This window comes from Drosophila sechellia, chromosome 3R (genome assembly GCF_004382195.2).
Source record: "Drosophila sechellia strain sech25 chromosome 3R, ASM438219v1, whole genome shotgun sequence".
NCBI lineage: Eukaryota > Metazoa > Arthropoda > Insecta > Diptera > Drosophilidae > Drosophila > Drosophila sechellia.
In genome coordinates, this window is record NC_045952.1 from 4679621 (window position 1) to 4702033 (window position 22413).

General features: G+C 43.8%; 7 protein-coding genes and 1 long non-coding RNA gene across 12 annotated transcripts; 5 read left to right on the top strand and 3 right to left on the bottom strand.

Moving 5' to 3' along the window:
- Positions 1 to 114: 114 nt before the first annotated feature.
- LOC6614033 (serine/arginine repetitive matrix protein 1) lies at positions 115 to 5351 on the top strand. 3 transcript variants are annotated; one of them, XM_002038451.2, is made up of 5 exons: positions 115 to 510; positions 1464 to 1821; positions 4040 to 4591; positions 4676 to 4711; positions 4773 to 5351. In XM_002038451.2, exons 2-5 carry the CDS (start codon positions 1768 to 1770, stop codon positions 5280 to 5282), a joined length of 1152 nt encoding a protein of 383 aa, XP_002038487.1. In that variant the 5' UTR covers positions 115 to 510; positions 1464 to 1767; the 3' UTR covers positions 5283 to 5351. The 3 variants fall into 3 exon arrangements, with proteins under 3 accessions (XP_002038487.1, XP_032576656.1, XP_032576655.1); XM_032720765.1 differs by lacking the exon at positions 115 to 510 and adding an exon at positions 1179 to 1393; XM_032720764.1 differs by lacking the exons at positions 115 to 510; positions 1464 to 1821 and adding an exon at positions 3576 to 3782.
- Positions 5284 to 7877, bottom strand: LOC6614034 (THO complex subunit 1). The gene is made up of 5 exons (XM_002038452.2): positions 7717 to 7877; positions 6963 to 7646; positions 6594 to 6880; positions 6233 to 6535; positions 5284 to 6178 (listed from the first exon to the last, which is right to left on the bottom strand). The coding sequence occupies exons 1-5, from the start codon at positions 7792 to 7794 to the stop codon at positions 5425 to 5427; spliced, it is 2106 nt and encodes a 701-aa protein (XP_002038488.1). The 5' UTR covers positions 7795 to 7877; the 3' UTR covers positions 5284 to 5424.
- Positions 7878 to 8562: 685 nt separating this feature from the next.
- On the top strand, positions 8563 to 8872 carry LOC116801630. The gene has a single exon (XM_032722425.1). It carries the CDS (start codon positions 8594 to 8596, stop codon positions 8855 to 8857), a length of 264 nt encoding a protein of 87 aa, XP_032578316.1. The 5' UTR covers positions 8563 to 8593; the 3' UTR covers positions 8858 to 8872.
- Positions 8873 to 8915: 43 nt separating this feature from the next.
- Positions 8916 to 9938, bottom strand: LOC6614035 (vesicle transport protein SEC20). The gene is made up of 2 exons (XM_002038453.2): positions 9769 to 9938; positions 8916 to 9715 (listed from the first exon to the last, which is right to left on the bottom strand). Exons 1-2 carry the CDS (start codon positions 9847 to 9849, stop codon positions 9113 to 9115), a joined length of 684 nt encoding a protein of 227 aa, XP_002038489.1. The 5' UTR covers positions 9850 to 9938; the 3' UTR covers positions 8916 to 9112.
- A 280-nt stretch (positions 9939 to 10218) lies between these two features.
- On the top strand, positions 10219 to 11944 carry LOC6614036 (E3 ubiquitin-protein ligase complex slx8-rfp subunit rfp2). 2 transcript variants are annotated; one of them, XM_002038454.2, is made up of 4 exons: positions 10219 to 10405; positions 10466 to 10883; positions 10938 to 11030; positions 11165 to 11944. In XM_002038454.2, exons 1-4 carry the CDS (start codon positions 10379 to 10381, stop codon positions 11614 to 11616), a joined length of 990 nt encoding a protein of 329 aa, XP_002038490.1. In that variant the 5' UTR covers positions 10219 to 10378; the 3' UTR covers positions 11617 to 11944. The 2 variants fall into 2 exon arrangements, with proteins under 2 accessions (XP_002038490.1, XP_032578100.1); XM_032722209.1 differs by having other exon boundaries at positions 10487 to 10883.
- Positions 11945 to 12293: 349 nt separating this feature from the next.
- Positions 12294 to 13711, top strand: LOC6614037. The gene is made up of 3 exons (XM_002038455.2): positions 12294 to 12585; positions 12633 to 12837; positions 13377 to 13711. The coding sequence occupies exons 1-3, from the start codon at positions 12392 to 12394 to the stop codon at positions 13566 to 13568; spliced, it is 591 nt and encodes a 196-aa protein (XP_002038491.2). The 5' UTR covers positions 12294 to 12391; the 3' UTR covers positions 13569 to 13711.
- A 117-nt stretch (positions 13712 to 13828) lies between these two features.
- Positions 13829 to 20934, top strand: LOC6614038 (facilitated trehalose transporter Tret1-2 homolog). 2 transcript variants are annotated; one of them, XM_002038456.2, is made up of 6 exons: positions 13829 to 14026; positions 18069 to 18177; positions 18241 to 18399; positions 19057 to 19242; positions 19297 to 19541; positions 19705 to 20929. In XM_002038456.2, the coding sequence occupies exons 1-6, from the start codon at positions 14000 to 14002 to the stop codon at positions 20467 to 20469; spliced, it is 1491 nt and encodes a 496-aa protein (XP_002038492.1). In that variant the 5' UTR covers positions 13829 to 13999; the 3' UTR covers positions 20470 to 20929. The 2 variants fall into 2 exon arrangements, with proteins under 2 accessions (XP_002038492.1, XP_032577629.1); XM_032721738.1 differs by lacking the exon at positions 13829 to 14026 and adding an exon at positions 17329 to 17652 and having other exon boundaries at positions 19705 to 20934.
- LOC116801521 lies at positions 17675 to 18311 on the bottom strand. The gene is made up of 2 exons (XR_004362070.1): positions 18221 to 18311; positions 17675 to 18168 (listed from the first exon to the last, which is right to left on the bottom strand). It is a non-coding gene; the product is annotated as an uncharacterized LOC116801521 (long non-coding RNA).
- Positions 20935 to 22413: the final 1479 nt, after the last annotated feature.

A 22413-nucleotide genomic window follows, 5' to 3' on the forward strand; every position in this document is an offset into this window, starting at 1 on the left:
ACAGCCACATCCACATCCACATCCACTGCTACGGAACAGATCAGTTGGCGGTGCAACGCTCGATGTCGCCAACTTCGCCACTTGTTCGGGCCGCTCATCGGTGTGGTGTGCGGCGTGTGTGAGTTTAGAATCGGAATTGGATTCGGAATCGGAATCTTGTCTCAGTTAGCGCGCAAACTTCTAAGCAAACAGTCGCCAGCGCGGGGCTCCTCGAAACCCACAAAATAGTCCGAAGCCAGACCCGCGAGGCACACGCGGCGTATGCGTAATTACAGTCCATCAACAGCTGGCCAGTTGCCCACAGAGGAGCCACCACCTATCACCACCACCTATCCTGCGGTGACCCAATTCACGGCGCTCCGGCTCTAAAGTTCAATCCTCCTTTAAGTGCCTCCTTTGTGTGTCAATAAACTCGCGTGCCCGCTGTCCACTCCACCAGGTCAACGTAGCGAAGCAGCTCCCAGCTGGCCCAGTCCGGGTCACACGTAGCTCCATTCAGCTGGCAAGACGGTGAGTTCGATCCGCCAGGGTATGCAAATCGCAGCTCCAAACACAAACCAAGCCGGCGAAGAGTTGGGATTAGTCAGCGCGAAGCGACGTGTGCCAAAAAGCCGAAAAAACAATAAACTAATGGTATGAGAAAAAGCGAGTGGAGCCCAAGGAAGTGGGGATACGGTGACTTTTGTATACCCTACACCCATATAGATTTGATGAAAAAAGATGTAGCTTATAGTAGTATAAATGTGGGCTTAAGCAAAATGATTTAGACCAACTGTAAATATTTCTAAAGGCAGAATTAACATATCATGCAAATAAGTTTTCACCTCATCGTGTGGTGTTAAATTACTCAAATAAATGAATACTTTTAAATGCCATATGCGTTAAAAACTATAGTCCAATAAATTTAGATCTCGGATTAAATAAAATATAAAGTGTACGATATCGAATTTTTAATATCATCATATATGGTATATTACAACCATTACATTTGTGTTTTGTTAAGAATACTTTTACTTAAGATGAACGGCATTTTTTATATCAAACATTTTACAAATGTCTAAGAAATTCGTTGGACTGAATAATTGAAAAGCCCCAGTTTTGTCGACTTATTTGAAAACATTTTGAAATCCGCTTGAGTAATTTTGATTTTGTCTAAATCAGTAGGAGCTCTTTGCTTTCTCTGTCTTTGTTCAATCTATTCAGATTTCGGCACCACATAGTGTTTAGATCTATTGGCAAATTTCAAACGTATTTTCCTACCTTTCGCGAGTATTTTCGGTCTAGGTTTTTAGTTTTGTAAACGTAAAACGTTTTTGGCGAGTTAAACTCAATTCAATTGGATTGGTTTGTTCATTGATCACACCGTATTAGGAGCGCTCATCAGCCCACAATTGTCAGTCTGAGTCTGGGCCTGATCTGGGCACGGTTTCAGTGGTTTCATCGGCTTCCACTTCCACTTCCAGATCGCCACCCACGCCCAACCACATCCACTGACGCCTCCTGGCGACATTTACTGGCCTGCTGCTGTTGCTGCTGCCGACGATTTGTTTGTTTTGTGCCAACTTTGATGACTCACCGGAGAGACTCAGACTGGAACTTAATCTGAGACTGAGCCCGAGACCGAGTCTGAGCCAGGTCTGCGGTAGCTAAACACTTTGAGCCAAGCTCAGTCGCGTCATCACCTTGGCCCAAGCCCACACACGAGCTCCGCAGCAATCGCATCGAATTCAAACGACTGCCATCGCATCGAACAGACTCCATTTGGCAATGGCGTCACACGGTTCCGGAGATATGAAGACCTCAAGGCTGGCGCAAATGCAGGTGAGAGTCCGGTTACAGTCCCAAATCGGAATTAGGGACTGTATTAAGCCGCATAAATTAGAAATATTTTAGTCTATAATCGTACCTATTTAGTTGTCAGTAACTAAGATTAGCTACTTTCATAAGTTCAAATTTTGAAAATGTACTAGATTTAGGTCTTTCGATAAAGAGAAGTACTTCCTTCTCAAGATCGAAATCTTCACATACAAAATCGACTCTTAACGAGGTAAAAGCCTAGTAACGATCGCACCTTCAACATACAAAAGTTTTGATATACATAAATGATAAATATGAAATATGATTAATATCAAAGCACTGTTCTAATTTATTTGGTTAGTGTGCCAGAAATATATATATTTATTTATATATATATAAATAGCAATCAGTATAAGCTACTTTAATTTCCGTGAAGAACCCTATATGGTCTGTAGCTTTTGGTGAAGTTCTGTTTCGGCTTCTTTCGATGAAGTTTTTTCCCAGCGAAATGCCAGCTAATTAAATTGTATTCGCCGCTGCTCATATTTGGTAATGGGAACTTTTGGGCGCCCCCGCAAACTTAGGCGCTCCTTGAATGCCATATGTTTGTTAACTGCGTACAGAGGCGTCGACGAAAGGGGGTTGGACCATTTCCACGCAATTAGCTGTAATTAGTGTTAGTCCAACTACGTCACTGCACGAGTATTAGCGCTCAATTTCCAAAAAGGGTTGACATTAAGAACGAAAACATGCACATGTGCACGTAGGGAAATTGAATGGAAATCAACAAATAGCTATATTACATTACATTAATTAATTAATTAAAAATGTATGAAATTAGTAATATAATATATTTATAGAGATAGGCGCCTCTCTAAAATAATTCCTTGATTTTAACCTTTAAATTGGCTTGCCGTTTATTTTAAAAAATTTAAAGGCACTTTAGATATGTGTAACTTAAGAAATTATATGCATGTACGATACAACTCATTTTTTTTTGAGTGCCCATCCAGCCAGCAATGGTAATTCATCAATCATAAAATTTACCTGGGAAAATAGTTGCGCGCGATTTTTATCGCTCAAAGGGGCGGGCGGATAAAGGACAATGCGAAGGTCCTTTGTCACCTGGTTGTGACGCTTCCTTGGCGGCATTCAACAATTGCCGAGCATTTGGGGAAGGTGTGGTTGTGGGGCGTATATAGTATAGTATGTACATTCCCATGTGGGCCGTGTCCTGGCAACGTTGCAGTCATTGATTTTTTGTTGTTATTGCAAGCCAATAACAACAAAAGCAAGCGGGCAGCTAAACAAAAGGACAGCCAGCTAGGATTTCTCGAGTGTCCGATATACACAAAGGACTTGCATTTTTTGCCCGGACAACTTGCCAGGTGGCCATGGCTGAGTTCGAAGGCCACTACCAGGACACCAGAGGCAGAAGACAAGCGCACTAGTTGAAGGGACAACAGCGGGAGGAGCATGCCCACAACCACGTCCACACCGACACCAATATCCCTGCCCGCGACCCGTTCCCGGGCACAGGATAGGGTTTCCTTCGCCCAGGCGGGTCGGGTGGCTAGGGGCTTTATGTACTGGCGGCACGTAAGTGGGCACGGATTTATTCGCTGGGGCCCGGAGGTGGCACCAAAAGCGGGGGTGACACCTCCCCATCGCCACAATAGACGAGCAAACACACCGAAACCTGTTCACTTAATGACTCCACTCGGGGGAAGTGGACGCGCTAATGTCCAGCCCCAGTCCCGTGCGCTTAGTTGTCACGCGCTCTCCGGACCGGAATGTTGCAAGCGACGGACGGGGACGAGGACGTGGGCGTGCACGGAGAGCTGCTCCAGTACGACTTCGAATCAGAGCTCGGCCAGGATCACATCCTGCTCCTGAAGCTCAACGAGTCCTGGGCAGCCAGGCGCCTCATGGAGGCGTTGAGTCACCTTCCACCTAGTGACAATAACAGCACCAATTCTGCACCCGTAAGCCAAAAAAGAAAGCTATTTCGAATTCTATTTTGCAACAGAAAACATTTTACGAAAATTAAAATAGGTGAAATTACAAAGCAATCAGTTAAATAATTTATGATTCCATTTTCAAATTGATAAACGGAAACTATATGTTAAATGTTCCCGGTTTTCACTCAAGTCTAAATTATTTCTTTTTTTTGAAAGGTTACTAGGTTTTAAGTTGAGAATTATAAGCGAATTATTTGAAATATATGTGCTTCCGTTTCCAGATGCGTTTCCAGCAGCGCACGCAGCAGGAGCAGGAGGTGCGTAGGCGGGAGCTGATGAGCACGAAGTCGAGTGCCGAGAACCTGGCCACTGGAGCACCCAGTGCCGCCACCACCAGGTTGATCGGGAATGGGAAAGTGCGCCAGATGTTCGACGAGCGGCGTCGCGGAGCGGGCATCGATCGCAGCAATCCCCTCAAGCCGATCGGCACTCTCCCCTCGCCACCCGCCCCAGCAAAATCTCGCCCGCAGCCTCCGATGCAGCGTCTCGTCAAGAGCGTGGCCGACCTGACCATGCGGGATGCACCGGATGCACCAGGGAGGAGGATCACTAGCGAAAGCAATAACAATAAGTTTGCCACGCCCCGCGGTACTGTGAACCGCAACCTTAAGCCCGTGGTCACCCGCAAGACACCGCCGGCCCAGGAGACCACGCTCCACCAACGTTCTCCCGCGCCACAACGCAGTCCCAAGATTCAGGCGACCCAACGACTAGCTGGAGGAACCGCTGCTGCCCGGCCAGCCGCTCGTCATTCGCCGCCATTAGTTCGACGGGTGAGTAGCATCGACGTGGCACGGAGGTGTCTGTCTCAAGCTAAACGTATTTGGGGTTTATTTTAAATGTCTGTTTCCAAAAAGGCGGAGCCCAAATCCCCAGTTAAAAAGGTCAACATGGTGAGTATCGCAGAATAGTTGTCAACAGTGGACGTATAATAAGATTACCCTTCGCTACCAGGACACAACGTCTGCAATCCCAGAGGGCACCGCTTTATGCCGCTACTGCGGACGCCACTTCAACACGGATCGTCTGGCGAAGCACGAGGAGGTGTGCCAGCGCATGCTGACCACCAAACGCAAGATATTCGATGCCTCCAAGCAGCGGATCGAGGGCACCGAGGCCGCGGCGTTCAATATGAAGTCGAAGGGCAATCGCAACCGTTCAACTTACAGTAGTGCTGCCCAGCAGAAGGGTCTGACCACTGGAGTGAAGAAGAACAATTGGCGCAAGAAGCACGAGGACTTCATTCAGTCGATTAGGGCGGCCAAGCAGGTGAAGGCGCACTTGGCGCGCGGCGGCAAGTTGAGCGATCTGCCACCGCCGCCACCTTCGGAGAATCCAGACTACATCCAGTGTCCCCACTGTGGTCGCCGATTCAACGAACAGGCCGCGGAGCGTCATATCCCCAAGTGCGTTAACATGGTGCACAACAAGCCCCGTAACGGGCCGCCGCCAAAGAAGCGTTGAGTGGTGATTGGGAATCTATATTCGCCCATACTTTTACTTGTGATAAAGAAGTTTGATGATGTAAACGTATCTAAAGTAGCCTATAATAACTAGGGTGGGATCGGCATGGGGATGATGCTAATCGGAGAGAACCTAAACGTTGTTACCGGAGGCAGAAGGCGGCAGTGGTTCCAGACTTTTCGCGCTCAATAATGGCCTTCACCGCTTCGGCGGCCTTATTCATCTCCAATCCCTCTAGCATGTACGCCCAGTTTTCCAGGGTGGCGTCGTCGTCATCGGATATCCAGTTTGTCAGCATCTTAACGCAGGCGACGTTCGCCGTAGGATGCTCCATTTGAAAGAAGAGGAGTTCGTCGTTGGTGAAACCAATCTTCTTTCCCACTTTCATCCATGGCTCGCCTATAAGGGGCGCCACCTCTTCGATATGCTCTTTGGTAACCATAAGGGGTTTCTCGTGCGCCGGTACCTCATCCACCTCTTCCACCACAGGTTCGTTGTCCTCTACTTCAAGATCCTGCTCTGGTTCACCGTCCTGAAGGGCGACGGTAGCATCCTGCTCGCCCTCCGTATGAACGTTGTTGGCCGACAGCCCAAAACTGTTCTCCGAAGAGTTGTTCGATAAAAGGGCAGCAGGTTTGGGCTCCTTGTCCCTGATGAGACGTTTGCGTACTTGCTCCAGATAATCGGAGATCTTGCTCGACGGCTGAGAGAGCGACGTAAAGAAGTGCGGTGTCTGGCGGGCAAGCAAGCGTAGTGCTCGCCACTCAAAAGCGGGATCCACCTTTTCGTGCGGCGTTTCTAAATATGTCTCTAGCAGCGGTAGGAAGTTTCGCTGTTCGCTTTTGCAGGCCTGCAGGTTATCTGGAGAGTAGTTCCACAAACGTGTTAGGTTGTCACTGGAAGTGAAATATTTTAGAACTGGCTTAGTTTGATTGGCGTTCGGTACTTACTTTCCCAAATAAAACTTGCCGCTGCGGGAAGCATCGCGCAGTGCATCGCCCAATGGGCGTCGTGGTCTTTTATTGGGAGTTGGCTTCGAGTCCTCTTCGCTGGGAGTTGGTTCCTCGGGCTTCTTGAATTCCTTGCAGCCTTCGTTCTTCCAGTTGTTCCACATCTCTTCGCGGGCCAGCATGTGACACACTGTCCGTGAAAACCGCTTACCGTACGGTGGTGTCTCCTCTAGCAACTTATAAACACGGGATTCTGTTTCCTTGATAAAGTCTGCCTGGTCTGCAGTCAAGGTTTGAGTATCACTGAAAGTACAATCATTAAAGTTTTTTCGTAGTCCCTCGACTTTCCTCATATACTTACCTTTTAAACTTTACACTGACTTGCAGGTACTGAAATAGAATAAGAAACTGCACCAGGACGGCACGTCGAAAATTGGCATCGGAGAGCTGCAGAGCCAAAAGCTTGGGATTGGTTAGAAACTTGGCAAAGAAGTGGTTCTCCTTGATGACGGAGGTCACCAACGTAGCGTCAACGGCCTCTTCGTCCACATCCATTGCTTGGTCAGAACCGCTCGCATTGTCGTTGCTACTGTGGCGCACGTCCTCCAGCTTGAAGCTCGAGAAGGACTGTAGTATATTCTCAGCGTGCTGGAAGGAGACAATTGCAATATATGAACATGAAGCAACATCTTTGATCTCATTCAATTGTAATTGTACTACAACTACTTACCATCTGGAACATCTTCCACTGCGGCTTGTTGTAACACTGGTTGGGATTTCGGAAAAAGTCCTGCAGAGACCAAAACTTGCAGTACAGGTCGTAGTCGATCTTTATGGGGATGTCCTCAGCGGTGTCCTCCAGCTCCTTGTTGTCGCTTTCGTCGTGGTCCTTGCTGTCCAGGCCATATTCCGTAAAGTTGTCCAGGTTGAACTCGGAGACGATGTTGAGACCAGACCGCTCCGAAAAGGGAAAGAACTTCGAGAGGAAGAGCTGGATGCGGCCACAGAAGACGGTGTTCTGGGTGCGTGAAAGTCGACGCAGCAAGTCGTTGCACATGCGTAGAATGTTGTTCTTGCATGAGGCAAAGAAGATCTCCTCTTTCCACACCTCCACCATCTCCTCGACAAACTGAAATATCTTCTGGCACTTGTCCAGCGTGACCACATCGAAGGTGTCGATCAGCAGCACCACGGGTATGGTGTTGGACACAATCTCGGCCCGCGTGGCTTCCACGGAGAGGCGTACAAGCTCCCCAATGCGACTCACATCTTCATCCAGCCGCTTCATCAGGAGCACCCGGAACGCATGGTCCATGGGTAAGCGCTTGTCGTGCTCGGTGTTGGCCGGGAATCTATTGTACTCCTGGACCAACAGCTCCACTTTGCCGTCGGTGATGGCCAATTCAAGGGCTTTCTGAAAATTGTTATTTTCTATCAGATCGGATCTTTGCCGGTTTCGGGGACATTCATCTACAATGTTTTACCTCAAACGCCGACTGTAGCGCAAAGTAGTTGGCCAACTTCTCCGGAGCCGTGTTAGCCACTTCTACGGCGGTGCTCATTTTGCTTTAAATAATAATTGTGGCGACAACAGCTGAAAACAGTAAAGTAATTTGTGTGTTTTCAATCAAAACATCACGATTAGTGCTGCCAACTCGTTTTGGTTAGTATTTAATGCGGCTCTAAATTAATTTAAATACCAAAAAATCGATGACAAATCGATTATAGTTTGATTAGGCGGATGGAAGTTAGTTAAAAAAAAAAGTTTTTTTATCCAAATTCTCTCTTTTGCCTCACATAAATGTGTTTTTGAGACTGCAATTAGGTAATGAGCGGTCTTGGTCGCTATTCCTTAGAACTTTATACTCTGTTCGATCAATACCAAATTAAAGAAATGTTTTCGAATATTTTCGTAAAATCAATCTTTTTGTTGATATTGAACTAAAAGACTTTTAAAAAAGAAACTACAAAATATTTTTGTTAAATTGGCAAGAAATATAATGAAAAAATAATATATTTTATTATTCTTCACTGCGATTAATCAAATTTGTATTTAAAATGCATTCAATGCTTTTCCCAAATTTGAATTTTTCTTATTAAACGTAAAAATCCACAAATTGAATAAACTTTCCTACATACATCAATTTAAAGGCCGAATGCTTTGTTGATAACGATAGCATTGAGCTGGGGGCACGCGAATCCGCCCGCTATCAGCTATTCAGAAAAATACGCATAGATTCACAGATTCCAATTACTTTCCCACTGTGTGCAAGGTCGCACAAGCATGATAAGTGGGCCAGCCGTACACAATTCAAATCGGGTACGCCTTTATTCCGAATCTTAAGCTCTGACGGAGTGGCCATGCGCAAATCCATTATATACATTCTGCTGTGGATTCTGGGGTTAAGCGGAGTCTGTAGCTCTGTGCTTAAACAGCTTTTTCCCGACTACAACTACCAAAGGCCTTATTGGCCCCAGTTCTATCCTGACTATTACAACAGAGGTTATTTCCAGCCACAGCCAGAACGGCCTGCAAAATCGACGCGGTCATACAAGGACATCTGCAGGTTGGTCAACACCAACGGTTTCACAAACCCCGGAGGAGTGCCTAAGTGCCCTTACTAACCTGCTGAACCTTTTTATCTACATATACAACACACATACAATATAAATCTAAATTGCATTTACCATACTATACTAGGCTGTATTTTATACTATCGAAACCACGTTTACAACTTAGGCAAATCACTAAATAATATAAATATAGGAGCTGTGCTTAGAAGCTATGGTCATGTGCTAAGCTTAATCTAGCTATACCTAGACAACAGAAGCGACAACCTTAAGCTATTTTGGGAACGGGTTTTGTCCATTTGTGGAGTCTTAGAAGAGACGCTTCTGGACGATGTAAAAGACACAGGCGAGGAACAAGGAGAAGGCGAAGAAGAGCAGCATCTTGTCGGTGCACTCGCGTCGTCCGTACTTCTTGAGCAGCTTGCCGGACATGTTAATGCTGCCGGCCGTGTGCTGTAGTTCGTCGCTGGTGGCCTCAACATTCTGCGACGAGGCCACGAGCGTTTCCAGGGTGACGGCGCTTTTCTGGGTGGTCTCCGAGAGGTGCCGCGATATGGCCAGCATCTTCTCGGTCACGTCGTTCTCCTGCGAAACCAGACTGCTCTGGTTGTGCCGCGCCCGTGTCGTGGTCCGTTGGCGCAGATCACTCTCGCCGGTAATGGCCATTAACTCCTCTCGATTGGCCTTCTCGATCTCCAGCATCGTGGACACGTTTGCCTTTCGGAACGCCTGCAGCGTTTTGGAAAACTGATCACGGTGGTCGTCCACTTCATTGGCCAGAGCAGTGTCCGCCGTGTCCCGCGCCCAGTCGTCCAGCCGCTCTATGCTTTTGCGGATAGCAGACAGTTTGGAGCGGCCCGCTTCGTTCAGCTCCTCCAATTCGGCGATCGAGGTGCGGCTGTTCAGGATGTCCTAAAAACGGAAGCTCGGTATTGAGGGTTTATCTTCAGATAGCGGACACTTACCTGTATTATTGCTTTAGCCTGCAGATTGTTGTCGATAAGGTCCTGCCGGATGGCCTGCAAAGTAAACGCATCCTTGTCCATGACTCCAACTTTGTTTTGTTTTGAAAATATTCTATTATTTTGCTCTGGTGACGTGCATTTAACGTTAATTCCCGCAATTTTTCAACACTACCACGGCACAGTATATATCGATGGCACTTAATCGTCTGAAAAATATCGTTTACATAGTGATGGTATAGTCTTGTAATGTCGACATATGTCAATACATTTTTATAATTATTTTATGTTATCAAACAATTTCACCAAAACGGAAATTTATTAAAGGGTAGATTCCTTTTATTATTAATAATTTATTTATCTTAATTGAATTCCAATTGTCATTTTGAAATATTTTTGTAAAATACCGCAAATATCGATAGTCGATCTTAAATCCTTGTTCCCGAAAGTCCGTAAAGTGTCATCTTTAAAATAACCCAATGGCCGCGTGAAAGGAGGAAACAATTTTGCACATTTCAATCTGCACTAGAGCCCATGTATATCTAGTCCCACCCGCTTTTGTCTTTACTACGAATTCATTTCAGAAGTTACCTGGTTATTTGTTGCTCGAACAATGTCAGATTCGACTATTTTCCCTTTTGTAAGTATTCCCTGGACTTTAAACCAGTTAATTCCGATTTATGTTTGATTTGTTTAGTAGAACTCATCCATCATTGATCAGTCAGCGGACAGCAACGTATCCAGTTCGAGCTCAAATTCCAATGCGTCCGACTCTTCTGTGGACTCCCATTCATCCATAGAATCCAATTCAGATTCGGGACCCAATACATCCGTGGAATCTCAGTCATCCGCGGAATCTGATTTATCCGTTGATTCCCATTCGTCCCTGGAACGCCCATCCCCAGTGGACCGTGAATTATCTGTGGAATCAGGCTCATCTTCAGCCTCCAATACCAGCGAATCTTCTTCAGTCGGAGAGGCTTCAAACCAACTGCACTCACCGCAAAGCAATAGCTCCTTGAATATGGCTAACTTGTCGGTCTCGAATGAAGATGCTCACGCTCAGATCAGATCACTTACCCAGGATGTGATCCAGATGGAAGCAGATTTGGATCGCAGTATGTTTATCCATAATCATTACGAAGACTTCTGTTAATTGTTTCATATTTCAGTGAATCGCTACTGCGAGGATGTGGTGTCACAGATTGATGCCTTCGCCACGAGAAGCTCAACGCCAACAGTAGCTCGTAGAATTCGCCGCAGATGTAAGTTGCAGATCAAAATGAGCGCATCTGGGTTTCACATAGTTACCAAAGAACAAAGTTTTTAATTTCACATTTTGTGTAAACCAGATAGCTTAGCTATCAATAAACAATACCGTCTCTTACTTTTTCTGCAGCGAATCCAGTAGAAGTGATAGATCTGTCCCATTTGGAGCATGCGCCACCTGTTCGGTCCGCACGGAATCGTGATCCCGATGCTGTCATCGATCTATGCACCCCCGAAGGGCCAAGAAGGAGCACAGTGAATTCCATTTTCTCCAACGACTCCCTCACCATTCCTCCACGTCGGCGAGGCTTGTCGGGGTCAACCGAAAATGTCCCGGTTGTGGATCTCGACGTTGTGTCGCCACCAAAACGCGCTAATCGCGACATGGATGTGTCCCAAAAAGATGACTTATACAAGTGCCCCGTCTGCATTGAAAGTGTATCGAAGCGCGAGCCAGTTTCAACCAAATGTGGACACGTCTTCTGCCGCGAATGCATCGAAGCAGCCATCAGAGCTACGCACAAGTGCCCAATATGCAACAAGAAGCTGACCGTACGTCAATTCTTTCGCATTTACCTGTAAGTTGGTTATACTATTTTACATGCTCTGTGAGCCACACTATCATATAGTTTAAAAATATACGCCTAACTATGTTAGAGACGGCAAATAATGTTTGTTCTTGTGATTCAGAAACAATTTTTTATTTAAGTTTTCTTTAATAATCCCAAAAATATTTGAATACAACTATGAAAACTAAAGACTTCAATTTTGATGTATGAAACCATTCTCAGGCTAGAATTAGATAAAAACGACCAACTAGGAGTGTCAAAGTATTATGTTGGCGTTTTTCCAAACGCTATTTAATAATGTAACATACATATAATATAATAAATAAAATGGACCCAACGTATATCAAACGGTTTGTTTTAATCTCATTTTTTATTCTTGCCTACTATTTTTTGAGACAGAAATCAAACATGGAATTCTCAGATCATTAAAGGAACGATAGAAGAGGATAAATGGAAAAGAGGTGGAAACATCGAAAGTATCTAAGCAATAGCTTTGCTAATCTTAGACTGGCTAATAAATATATGAAGTGTCTTTAAAGAGCGTCTTACCTCCAATTTTTTTTAGAGTAAAATGTTTTTACGAATCTACGAATCTTGTCGAATAATGGTTTGTTTTTCATATGGCGTTCCAGCTGAATGAAATAATTTAAAATCCTCTAAGTATGCTATGGAAAATCTTGTTTTAGCTTTTTAAAATCAATCCACACATTTTTTATGTTTTCCATTGCTCGTTTTTGTTTCTCTTTTGTTAAAATTACTATCTATTTGGTACAAATAAAAAAAATTTGATGATGAGTGAAGAAGTAATTGACAAGAACACTTCCTTGTCAAGTCTTAGTTACCCAAAGCACATACCAGAGATTAAGTTCGGTCCTATCAAGGACGAAATGGGTTTCACGCTCAGCGAAAGATTAGCCCTCAGACAGGCGTGGAACTTGGTCAGACCCTTTGAGCGGCGCTACGGTCAGGACGTATTCTATAGGTGGGTTTCCTTTTGACAAGCTCATGCCTGAAACATATACTTGGCAGCTTCTTAAATGATTACTATTGGGGTATTAAGAAGTTCCGGAACGGAGCTGAGCTCAACGTGAAAGCCCTGCACTTGCATGCCCTGCGATTTATCAACTTTTTTGGACTTCTAATCGAGGAGAAGGATCCAGTAGTGTTCCAGCTGATGATAAACGACAACAACCACACTCACAGTCGCTGCCAAGTGAGCTCCGTTTATATTGGGGTAAGTGTGATTCAATATACAATTCCTTACTCAAACTTTAGATAAATCCTGAACAAATTGTGTGACAAGAATATGCGGCCATCAATGCGTCACTTAGTACGCAAGTCTATTTTAATTTAAAAAAGGGAAGCTGCTACTCACACTTTGTTTTTCCATTTCAACTGGAGAAAAAAATATATGTTTCTTATTTTAAAATTGAAATTGTAGTCACACAATTCGACAGTTCGTTTTGATTGTTTTTAAAGCAGGATTACCACCGATTGGCCTTTTAAACTTAAATTATTATTCCAAAAGTTTTCCTCTGCCTCTGCAAGGTTAAAAACTCAATAGAATATATATGGTGTTTTTGAAAATGAATAAGCATGCATCATTGAATAAGTAACGATGTTACTCATTGGCTTGCTATTCATCATTTTATAATTTATAGGATTCAATATTATGGATGATACATAGCATGTTATTATATAATATACACCCCTATTTTTTTATTTATCATGTTAAATATGTAAAAATTACCTTTCCCCTGTAAACACCAACAGCATCTGGCCCAGGCCCTGGTGGACTATGTGCTGAAGGTGTTCCACAAGGTGAGCTCCCCCTCGCTGGAACGGGGTTTGAGCAAACTCGTGGAGAAGTTCCAGAACTACCAGGACCAGCAGTCGAATACCTCCGGATACAATCGCCTGAGCAAGGTCAATTTTGAGTCACGACCGCCCAGAGGCAACCCATAGGAAGCCCAAAGGAACCTCAGTGGAAACCAACCGGAATCCCATAGGAAACCCAAAGGAAACCAAGTGGTAGTCCAGGCCATGAATCGGATTTGGAATTATATCGGACTGCGCCATTCTGCCGCTGTCTCTGCCGCAGCCACTGCCTCTGCCACCGCGATATCAGGCTTCTAGTATCAGCCTCTGTCGCAGTCGCCGACGCAGTGGGCGCTTATTTCGCTTAGCTGCTAAGCGATTTCCTTGGAGAAATTCAGTTCAGCTCGGACGCTCGTCGCGCCATCCACACGTTTCGATAGTTAAGGCTTTCAGGGAACTGGAGTGATCGGAAAAGTGGCAGTAGCAAAGTAAACACGAATAAAACGAACATATAGCCTCGCAATTGCGGTTTAATCGGATAATCGTCTAAAAAGTGCTGTTTTGAAAGTTATTGAAACATGGTGGCTACCGAGGAACTTAAAACGGTAATTGAACTAACCAATTTTGGATTGCTTTAGTACTAGATCTGTGTTTTAAGTGTCAGACGCAAGGGCAAAGATGAGTGGTAAAAAATGTATTACGCATACGACATGCTGGCCAGTAAATTTGGTAATATTGGAGCGAACAGGGCTATTAATAAACGAGCAGTGGCGCATGGCTAAGATTAGAAATGCATTATAAATTTAGTTGAACATGAATTGCTTTTCTACATTTTTAAGTATCTGGTTGTCAAGTAAGGGCCATTTCAAGTGCACATAAGCACAATTTGTTTCCAAATTGAACAATATTTTAAGAACTGGACATATTCAGATGAGTAGGAAACCCAAAACTTCCTTAATAATTTATCTTAGGACATTGAAATCGATTAATTATTAAAAGCCTCTTGAGCTTTGTTCTTAGGCACTTTATAATCCTCAATTACCATACTAAAAATGTGCGTTACCTTTTTAATTAGCCACTTAAATTTGCATTTTATGTCGCAATCTTGCCCTCAATCAGAGAAATAATTTATTACCTACTAATTGCGAAACGATTTCTAAGTGGCCAGCAAAAATATCTAATCGAACTTAGGCTCCTCGCGAAGAATTGTACGCAAAGTTGAAGATTTATAAAGCCTGCCCCCTGAACAGTTTTGTTTACAGTAACCAAGCTCTCCAGCTCTTATCGGTAGACATAAACCAATGATTAGAGCGTTCTTAGAGCCCCAGGATCGAGAGTTTTGTACTCGGGGGGGGGGTGACACACCACCCTATCTTGCCCTTGGCTCTGGGACAGATTGCGCCGATCGAACGGTGGCCACTCAAAAGGCCGCTCAAGTGGCTCTTACCAGGCGATTGGGCATTGGGAAGACGTACACCCGTAATTGAGCACGGGCGGTATTAGGCGGCTATCGGGGAGCCGGGGAGATCGTCAAGATTTCGGAGGGAGTAGCAGCTGCGATGGGCGTGCGGTTCACGCAGCCACTAACTGCATTCGATAATGGCCAATTAGCTGTCCACCTTTGGACGTGACGCTGGGCTCTTTGGCTTCAGATTCCCAAAAGTTCGGGTTCTAGCCTGCCGCCGCCAAGTAGTGATTCACTTTTCGGCTGATAAGACCAGGCGTGTTTTGGGTTTCTGGCCACTGCCCCAAAATGCCAGCGTGTTTTATCAAATCGGCTAGTAAAACACACAGCAATATAATATAATGTTCATAATTCCAGTCGCGTGCCAATCAATTGTTGTTGTTTATGCTCTCTGACATATTTACTCGGCGTTTATCTGGCCTGCACACTGAACTGTCGGGCAATCTGCGGGATACAAGTAATAATATTTACATATCAATAAGTTGTAGCGTTTCATGGCCAGTCGCATCCGGGGAAATGTTTCATTAAACGTTTGGATTCGATGTAAATACGCTGCCAAGTTCATTTCATAGGGTCTCGATTTGCTTTCCTACTTCCTTAAAATAAGGTGAAAATCAGGATCTGTTCTAAGGAAGGAATCCGATCTCCTTAAGCAAATCTTTCTATATAAATAAAATATTCATTGTAGCTCCTTATGAGTAAAAAAAAACCTAATCACTATTCTAATAAAACTATTTAGGACTGAACTGTGCTATTTCCACTATCGAAGTATAGCAAAGTTTGCGGGGTATGAAATAAATTGCCTTTAGCGGCCCTTAAAGTATTTAATTTGGACTTGCCATCCCATTGAAACCCACTAAACCCACCAAAGGAGTCCATAAGCCATGAGAAGCTATCTATATTTAGGAGCATTTGCATGCCAGGCACACCTTGCAACAGAAGCGGCATCCCTGGGTAAACAATATCGCTTTAGTTACCGCATGGGCAAATGACTTGAGCGAATTAAGGGAATTGCGTCAATAAAAGATATTGTCTAACGACCAAGTGAGCTGCAATGGCGCGGGCCACGATAAAGCCAAGTAAAATGTGGGCGTGTGGGCGGAAGCATCGAGCGTAAGGCCATCCATTGGTATGGATGGGGGCAGGTGCTTGGGAACGGGCCTCCCAAGTGCATCGGCACATGGCACTCGCTGAACTTGACGTCGCAAAGGGGGAGATAACAGCAAAAGGCGAGGGCAGAAAACAGAGTAAACAGAGCAAAGCAAACGAGGCAAGCTTATTAACATGTGTTGTTCGTACACTGCGAGAAATTTCGGGCCCTTCTTAAATGGATAGTGTCTTATGCAGATTTAATAGCAGATTTCTTTACCGCTCTTAGGTGGTTTATTATGGTTGGAATATTATTTAATAATTTTTTAAATGTTTAAAATTTTGTTTTGATTTTTTTAATATATCTGGATTTTAGAAGAATGCTTGTTATAATGACAAACCAAAGTAAACTACTATTTAATTTAAGTTAAAAGTAGTCAATTGAATATAATTTAAAATGTTTAAGAACTAAAGAGATATCTAAAAACAAGAGGTCGAACTCCTTAAGTTTTTATATCAACAGTCCCATTTCGCAATATATTTACAAGTTTTTTTCTCACTGTTTGGTGGGTGTGTCAGTCGTATAGTTCTGACCCCCTCTCGCTGTCTCCGTCGCACTCGGGGACCTCTCGCTCGCACCGCCGGCGAGTGATCGACTTGTTTGGGTGCGAATGCGGCGACAGGTTTCTTTTGGCATGCACTTGACGCCATTAAGATGCACCTATGTAGCACACATACGTGTTTCACTTTATAATTAGAAATTCCGCCTTAATTACAGTTTAAGCGGGCGCCTGCCCACCCATCAAGGAATCAACAGCGAAAGGGACGATCTCACGTGATCCGTCATCTAATCGATGACCAGCTTCTGTTTACGGCCGGAGAATAGCCAACGAATTTGGTTCTCGATGCACTTGGCATCGGTGCACCTCAAACGCACCGAAATGCATTTAGCAATTTAAATTTAACTGTCGGAAGTATTCGTTTGCTTGGACTTTGCTCGACTTGGTTGCGGTGGCGTATGCGTAATTTTTGCGTGGTTTCACATAAGAAGTCATTTGATAGGCAATTAAGATGACAATGTTATCCGCTAGCCGGTGGGTAATCGATTACTGGGATACTTTGAACAATACTTCCAACAGGTTGTTTGTTTATTTGCTAGCATCCTATTTCAAGAATAAATCCATTTGTCTCTGACGTAAAACAAAAGATTCGAATGCTTCTGATTCGCGTAATCTGTTGGCAGTCCAACGAAATGCCGACAAAAGTCTCGGATAAAATAAAAGTTCTATGCACAATAGAAGAATCTTCGCCAAGCATCGCGATGAAAATACGTTTTTTCGAAGAGACCTCCGGTTCAGTCTTCTCGAGGTGTTTGCACGAGACAATCCACTGCCCCCGAGGCAGCCCCTAAAATTAGCGGAAAAATCAAAACAATAATACCTTTACATATATATAGAAACGCGTTGATAAGATAATTAATGAGACGCGATAGAAATAAGTGAAATACATAATCCGATATATACAAGCCATAAAACAGCGTTTTTTACACCACAAAGAGTCGTCAAATTTGGCGCAGTGCGTTCGTCTTATATAAGGCGTTGCTGAAGAACCCGGAAATCGGCCGAATCTCGAATGGATTCGGAAAAAGTGGTCCGTGCAATGGCTCGTTGGTGGCAGGTAAATGGCGCAGCATTGCATGTTAGAGTTTGTCGGACAAATGTGACAATATATATGTATATATTTGTGTGTTTTTAAATTAAAAAGTGCTTTAAGTACGAATAGTTTCAGCGGAATTGGATCATAAAAGCGTTCAAGACTTGTTTAACTTTTCTTTGAGTATAGTTTTCGCACTTCCGATGGAAAACTCTTTAAATCGAGTCTTCACATCGCTAAATGTTGGTGTTTTCCTTAAGGTCCTTGCAATTTTCAGAGTCACGTATATGGTTTTCGTCAAAGTCCAAAGAAACGCTAGAATTTTGCCTATTATCATAACCAGGCCAGTGAGGAAACCTAGCAGGGCAGCCATCGTAATCATTATGAGTGATTATTATAATCTTTTAAGCAGATCCTTAAGCTTCCTTCTTCTTTTCCAGACCGTCAGTCAAGAGGACGGTGACTCACGCAATCCAATAACCTACGATCTTCTGCAAGAAAACCAGTCGAAGACTTCGAAGACACGGCAATATGTGGCGGCTATGATAAGTGAGAACAATAAATTTGTTTTCAGATTGATGTCTTTACTGACCAACAATTGATGTGTTACAGTTTGTTTGGGAGCGGTTGCCGCTGGAACTGCGTTATCCTGGACGTCTCCTGTTTTTCCGCAGATCTCTGCCGGAAACCAAAGTTTCTTAAATTCCACTACTGGCGATACTTCCAACTCGACTTCCAACGAGAATGACATTCTACTGACCGATTCGCAAAGTGAGTACCTTTCTTATAGCGTTGGACTTTAAGATTGTAGACTACGTTTATAGAGTGCATTTATATGCCAGTAAATTGTTGAACACCTAGCATTGATAACATGTTTGCATTTTGATTTCCATTTAAGTTAAGGGTTACACTTAATAAATCCATTTTGAAATACCTTTTTTTTCGATTAAAGGTAATTTAGGGAGTTATTTGGCGGCCTGGACTTGTCATTATTATACCTGTTACATGTGGAGAAAAAGGGATTCATTGATCAGGATCAATACAGGAGTCGATCTCGCCATGTCCGTTCGTCTGCTATAAAATCGAGTTAAGAGACAAGTTGGTTAAGAGACATGTTGCATAAAACTGTCAATTTCTTTCGATATGGCATAAAGAATATGCAATGTCGTTAGCTGAGTAAAGGGTATCTGATAGTCGAGAAACTCGAGTATAGCGTTCTTTTTTGTTTTTGTTGTCTGTTCTTCCAATTGATTAAGTTGACTATGGCCCTCCGAAACTATTAAGCCCATTTTGCTATCTTTGTGACAAGTGATTATGATTTGCGTGATAATAAATAGTATAGTATAGATAGAATTGATTATAGATTGAGTACTATTTCTGAGCAGATTGACAAGTTCTGGGGCTTACTAAATAACGTTTGCTTTTCAGAAACATTGGTGGGATCCATGTTGCCCTTTGGCGCCCTTTTCGGAGCCCTCCCCTCCGGATATATTGCCGATAGGATCGGGCGACGGTCTACAGCCATGGTCATGGACATTCCCTTCATCTTGGCCTGGATCACGCTCAGTTTCGCAAATTCCGTCGGCTGGCTTTACTTGGGCAGATTTTTAATCGGTAAGTGATGGAAACTACCCGGTTGAAATTCGATTAGAATGTGCAGTATTTCAGGTATCGCAACGGGCAGCTTCTGCGTGGTGGCTCCCATGTACATTTCGGAAATCGCGGAGACCAGCATTCGCGGCAGTCTGGGCACACTGTTTCAGTTGCTCCTTACGATCGGTATCCTGTTCATCTACGTGGTGGGAGCTTTTGTCACATGGAAAACCCTGAGCATGCTCTGTCTAATCATACCCATCCTGCTGCTCGTCGGCCTGTTTATCGTGCCCGAAACGCCAGTGTATCTACTTAAAAGGGTAAGGAACCTTGGAAACCAGTCAAAAACTTTACCAAAAACCAATCTGAAGTATTTTTGAAATCTTAATTCCAAATATTTTCCAAATGCTTCGGTTACGTTTTATATAGTTTGGACGATTATCAATATTGCTTTATACTGATTTACACGTTTTTAAATTGCAGGGTAGGCGCTCCGAGGCCAGTCGCGCACTAAAATGGCTGTGGGGAGATTACTGCAACACCAGCAACGCCATCCAGGCCATCCAAAACGACCTGGACCAGACTGGAGCGGAAGCATCCGTGAAGGATTTGTTCAGCAACCGCGCCTCGCGGAACGGTATGGTGATCTCCGTGCTGCTGATGGTCTTCCAGCAGTTCTCCGGCATTAATGCCGTGATCTTCTTCATGAACGAGATCTTCAAGTCCAGCAGCACGATAGATCCCAAAGCCTGCACCATAGTGGTGGGTGCTGTGCAGGTGCTCATGACCCTGGCCTCCTCCATGCTAATCGAGAAGGCCGGCCGCAAAATCCTGCTGATCTTCAGCAGCACCATCATGACGGTCTGCCTGGCCATGCTGGGTGCCTACAACACCATCCAACGGCACACTGATTTGTCCCAGTCCATTGGCTGGTTGCCACTGCTCTGCATAGTGCTGTTCATCGTGAGCTTCTCCGTCGGCTACGGCCCCATTCCCTGGATGATGATGGGCGAGCTGTTCATGCCGGACGTTAAGGGCATCGCCGTCTCCCTGAGCGTCATGATGAACTGGGTGTGCGTGTGCCTGGTCACATGGCTCTTCGGCGTGCTCAATGCTGGCGGTGCTGATGTGCCCTTCTGGTTCTTCAGTGCCTGGATGGGGGTGGCCACTGCCTACGTGGCCATCGCCTTGCAGGAGACCAAGGGCAAGAGTGCCAGCCAAATCCAGAGCTGGTTGAGCGGACGCTGAGGATCACAGGAGGACTCCATGCCATAGTTTATTCTAGTTGAATGCCATTGAACTCGTAGTTGAATAAGCAGGCCTTGCAAAGATACTTTTGAATACTTTTTATATTTCACTTATATTTTCAACGACTTACAAGTAATTGAACTTCAGCCAAGATATGTAATCTTTTCCTAATATTATTACAATTTGTTTCGGACTCAAGGCCAACCTAACTTATTGTTGTTCCACAATGTTCAGATACGTAGTATAGTTCAACTAGTTCCTAAGTACTCATGGTCACGCCCAAATATATATATAAGATTCGATGGACTTCCACTTCCACCCACTTACACATGTACGTGCTCTCCTTTTGTATAAACCACCTGCTCTGTGTACACACACGTACTTTGGGATTGCAAAGACAAATACTTATATTTATACTTCTGTGTGCTAATTTTAACAAATGTACATACATACATATATATTTGATTTGATAATGATTTGATAATGATAACTGTACAGGAACCCGCAGTGTTTGTGGGTCAGATTGGAGCCGATAGCCCCAAGCCCGGGTACGCCCCTTAAAATGAGAAATTAGATCCCTATCAGGAGGCTGCACTCCATCGGCTGGTCGTTGGCGACAGGCCACGCCCACTGCTGGCGCCAGTGCTCGGCGATTCCCCATTCCGACCACAAACCACCAACCACCACCCACCGCCCTGCGTCATGGTCAGTGTGAAGGTCATCGTCGGTTGATTGATTGATCGACATCGGAGTGGGAATAGGTATTGGAATCGGAATCGCCAGATCGATGCACAAAATGCAAATTGAAATCGTGCCAGCCAGCCCACTGCGTTCGATTGCCGGCGCTTCTATGCAAATATTTAACGCAATTACAGGAAGCCCATCGAAGCCCCTATTTGCTTGGGTATTTGCTCCGCTATTTGCTCGGCTATTTGCCCACATGCTCAACAGGTTGGTGACAATCAGCAACAAGACAAATACAAATGGCAAATATCGCTGGGGGTGGCTAAGTGGGAGTGATACATATGTATGTATAGTATAGATGATGCTGCGATATGGCCGCTAATTTTAATTGGCGTTCTGGTAGATAAGTCGGTGGGATTGATGGGATATAGTCCATATATGAACATGTACATGATGGTTTCGCTTTAAAATGGATAACACAGCTACTACATTTTACTTTGAAACAAATGTTATCAAATTTTAAAGAATTATATTTCAATATGCAAGATCATATTTTAAGTTTTCCCTTTACTTGCCTTAATTATTACTTTTAGCCTTATTAGACTAATTAATTATTAAAATTAAAAATGAAACAAGTCGCAAAGAGATTAATAAAGGCAGAGAATTAATAGTAATTTTCGCACAAATAGCTCATAAAGTTGATTTTGTATTGCCGTTGGTAAACATTGGTAAAGTAGTTTACAGCAATTGGCGATAATTTTAATTCCTGTTTGAAGTTCGAGGGTCTGGTAAATAAATTGAATGTATTGATGGGTTATATCAGTTATCAATTAATGTGCGCAAATAACAATGTAATCATAGTGTTGAAAAATAAACTGCAGAAAACTTTAATAACTTTCACTGTAATTTGAAATTACATTTTAAAATATGGCACTTCCACAAGCTGAGTAACGGGTATCTGATAGTCGAGGAAATCGAATTCATTAATTATTATATGTCAATATTGTTGTTATGCGTTATTTACCTTAGTTTACATTTTATTATTGCCCTAAGCTTAAGGAAATAACTCCAATAAAAGCCTATCGAAAATTGAAGTAGCAACTACCTATTAGCTAACTTCAAATAATATTCCTATTTTCAGATTGCATTGCATTTACAATGTTTATTTTGTTATCAAGGAGCAGTAAATCCGTTTACAACTCGGAAAGCTACCTATTCTCACGATGGAATTACGCATTTATTGACTCTTTATCTGTGGCA

What these genes read in the sequence shown, in the direction of transcription:
- LOC6614036 (XM_002038454.2), top strand. Translation starts at nt 10,379, where the DNA reads ATGTCAGATTCGACTATTTTCCCTTTT. An exon ending in ATTCGACTATTTTCCCTTTT is followed by an intron (nt 10,406 to 10,465) that starts GTAAGTATTCCC and finishes TTTGTTTAGTAG; the next exon opens with AACTCATCCATCATTGATCA. An exon ending in TCGTAGAATTCGCCGCAGAT is followed by an intron (nt 11,031 to 11,164) that starts GTAAGTTGCAGA and finishes CTTTTTCTGCAG; the next exon opens with CGAATCCAGTAGAAGTGATA.
- LOC6614038 (XM_032721738.1), top strand. Translation starts at nt 17,608, where the DNA reads ATGGATTCGGAAAAAGTGGTCCGTGCAATGGCTCGTTGGTGGCAG. An exon ending in ATATGTGGCGGCTATGATAA is followed by an intron (nt 18,178 to 18,240) that starts GTGAGAACAATA and finishes GATGTGTTACAG; the next exon opens with TTTGTTTGGGAGCGGTTGCC. An exon ending in CTTGGGCAGATTTTTAATCG is followed by an intron (nt 19,243 to 19,296) that starts GTAAGTGATGGA and finishes GCAGTATTTCAG; the next exon opens with GTATCGCAACGGGCAGCTTC.
- LOC6614037 (XM_002038455.2), top strand. Translation starts at nt 12,392, where the DNA reads ATGATGAGTGAAGAAGTAATTGACAAGAACACTTCCTTGTCAAGTCTT. An exon ending in GGTCAGGACGTATTCTATAG is followed by an intron (nt 12,586 to 12,632) that starts GTGGGTTTCCTT and finishes TATACTTGGCAG; the next exon opens with CTTCTTAAATGATTACTATT. An exon ending in TGAGCTCCGTTTATATTGGG is followed by an intron (nt 12,838 to 13,376) that starts GTAAGTGTGATT and finishes AAACACCAACAG; the next exon opens with CATCTGGCCCAGGCCCTGGT.
- LOC6614033 (XM_032720764.1), top strand. Translation starts at nt 3,591, where the DNA reads ATGTTGCAAGCGACGGACGGGGACGAGGACGTGGGCGTGCACGGAGAG. An exon ending in ACAGCACCAATTCTGCACCC is followed by an intron (nt 3,783 to 4,039) that starts GTAAGCCAAAAA and finishes TTCCGTTTCCAG; the next exon opens with ATGCGTTTCCAGCAGCGCAC. An exon ending in CGCCGCCATTAGTTCGACGG is followed by an intron (nt 4,592 to 4,675) that starts GTGAGTAGCATC and finishes GTTTCCAAAAAG; the next exon opens with GCGGAGCCCAAATCCCCAGT.
- LOC6614034 (XM_002038452.2), bottom strand. Translation starts at nt 7,794, where the DNA reads ATGAGCACCGCCGTAGAAGTGGCTAACACGGCTCCGGAGAAGTTGGCC. An exon ending in AGTGGAAGATGTTCCAGATG is followed by an intron (nt 6,881 to 6,962) that starts GTAAGTAGTTGT and finishes GTCTCCTTCCAG; the next exon opens with CACGCTGAGAATATACTACA. An exon ending in GTCAGTGTAAAGTTTAAAAG is followed by an intron (nt 6,536 to 6,593) that starts GTAAGTATATGA and finishes TTGTACTTTCAG; the next exon opens with TGATACTCAAACCTTGACTG.
- LOC116801630 (XM_032722425.1), top strand. Translation starts at nt 8,594, where the DNA reads ATGCGCAAATCCATTATATACATTCTGCTGTGGATTCTGGGGTTAAGC.
- LOC6614035 (XM_002038453.2), bottom strand. Translation starts at nt 9,849, where the DNA reads ATGGACAAGGATGCGTTTACTTTGCAGGCCATCCGGCAGGACCTTATC. An exon ending in AGGCTAAAGCAATAATACAG is followed by an intron (nt 9,716 to 9,768) that starts GTAAGTGTCCGC and finishes TTCCGTTTTTAG; the next exon opens with GACATCCTGAACAGCCGCAC.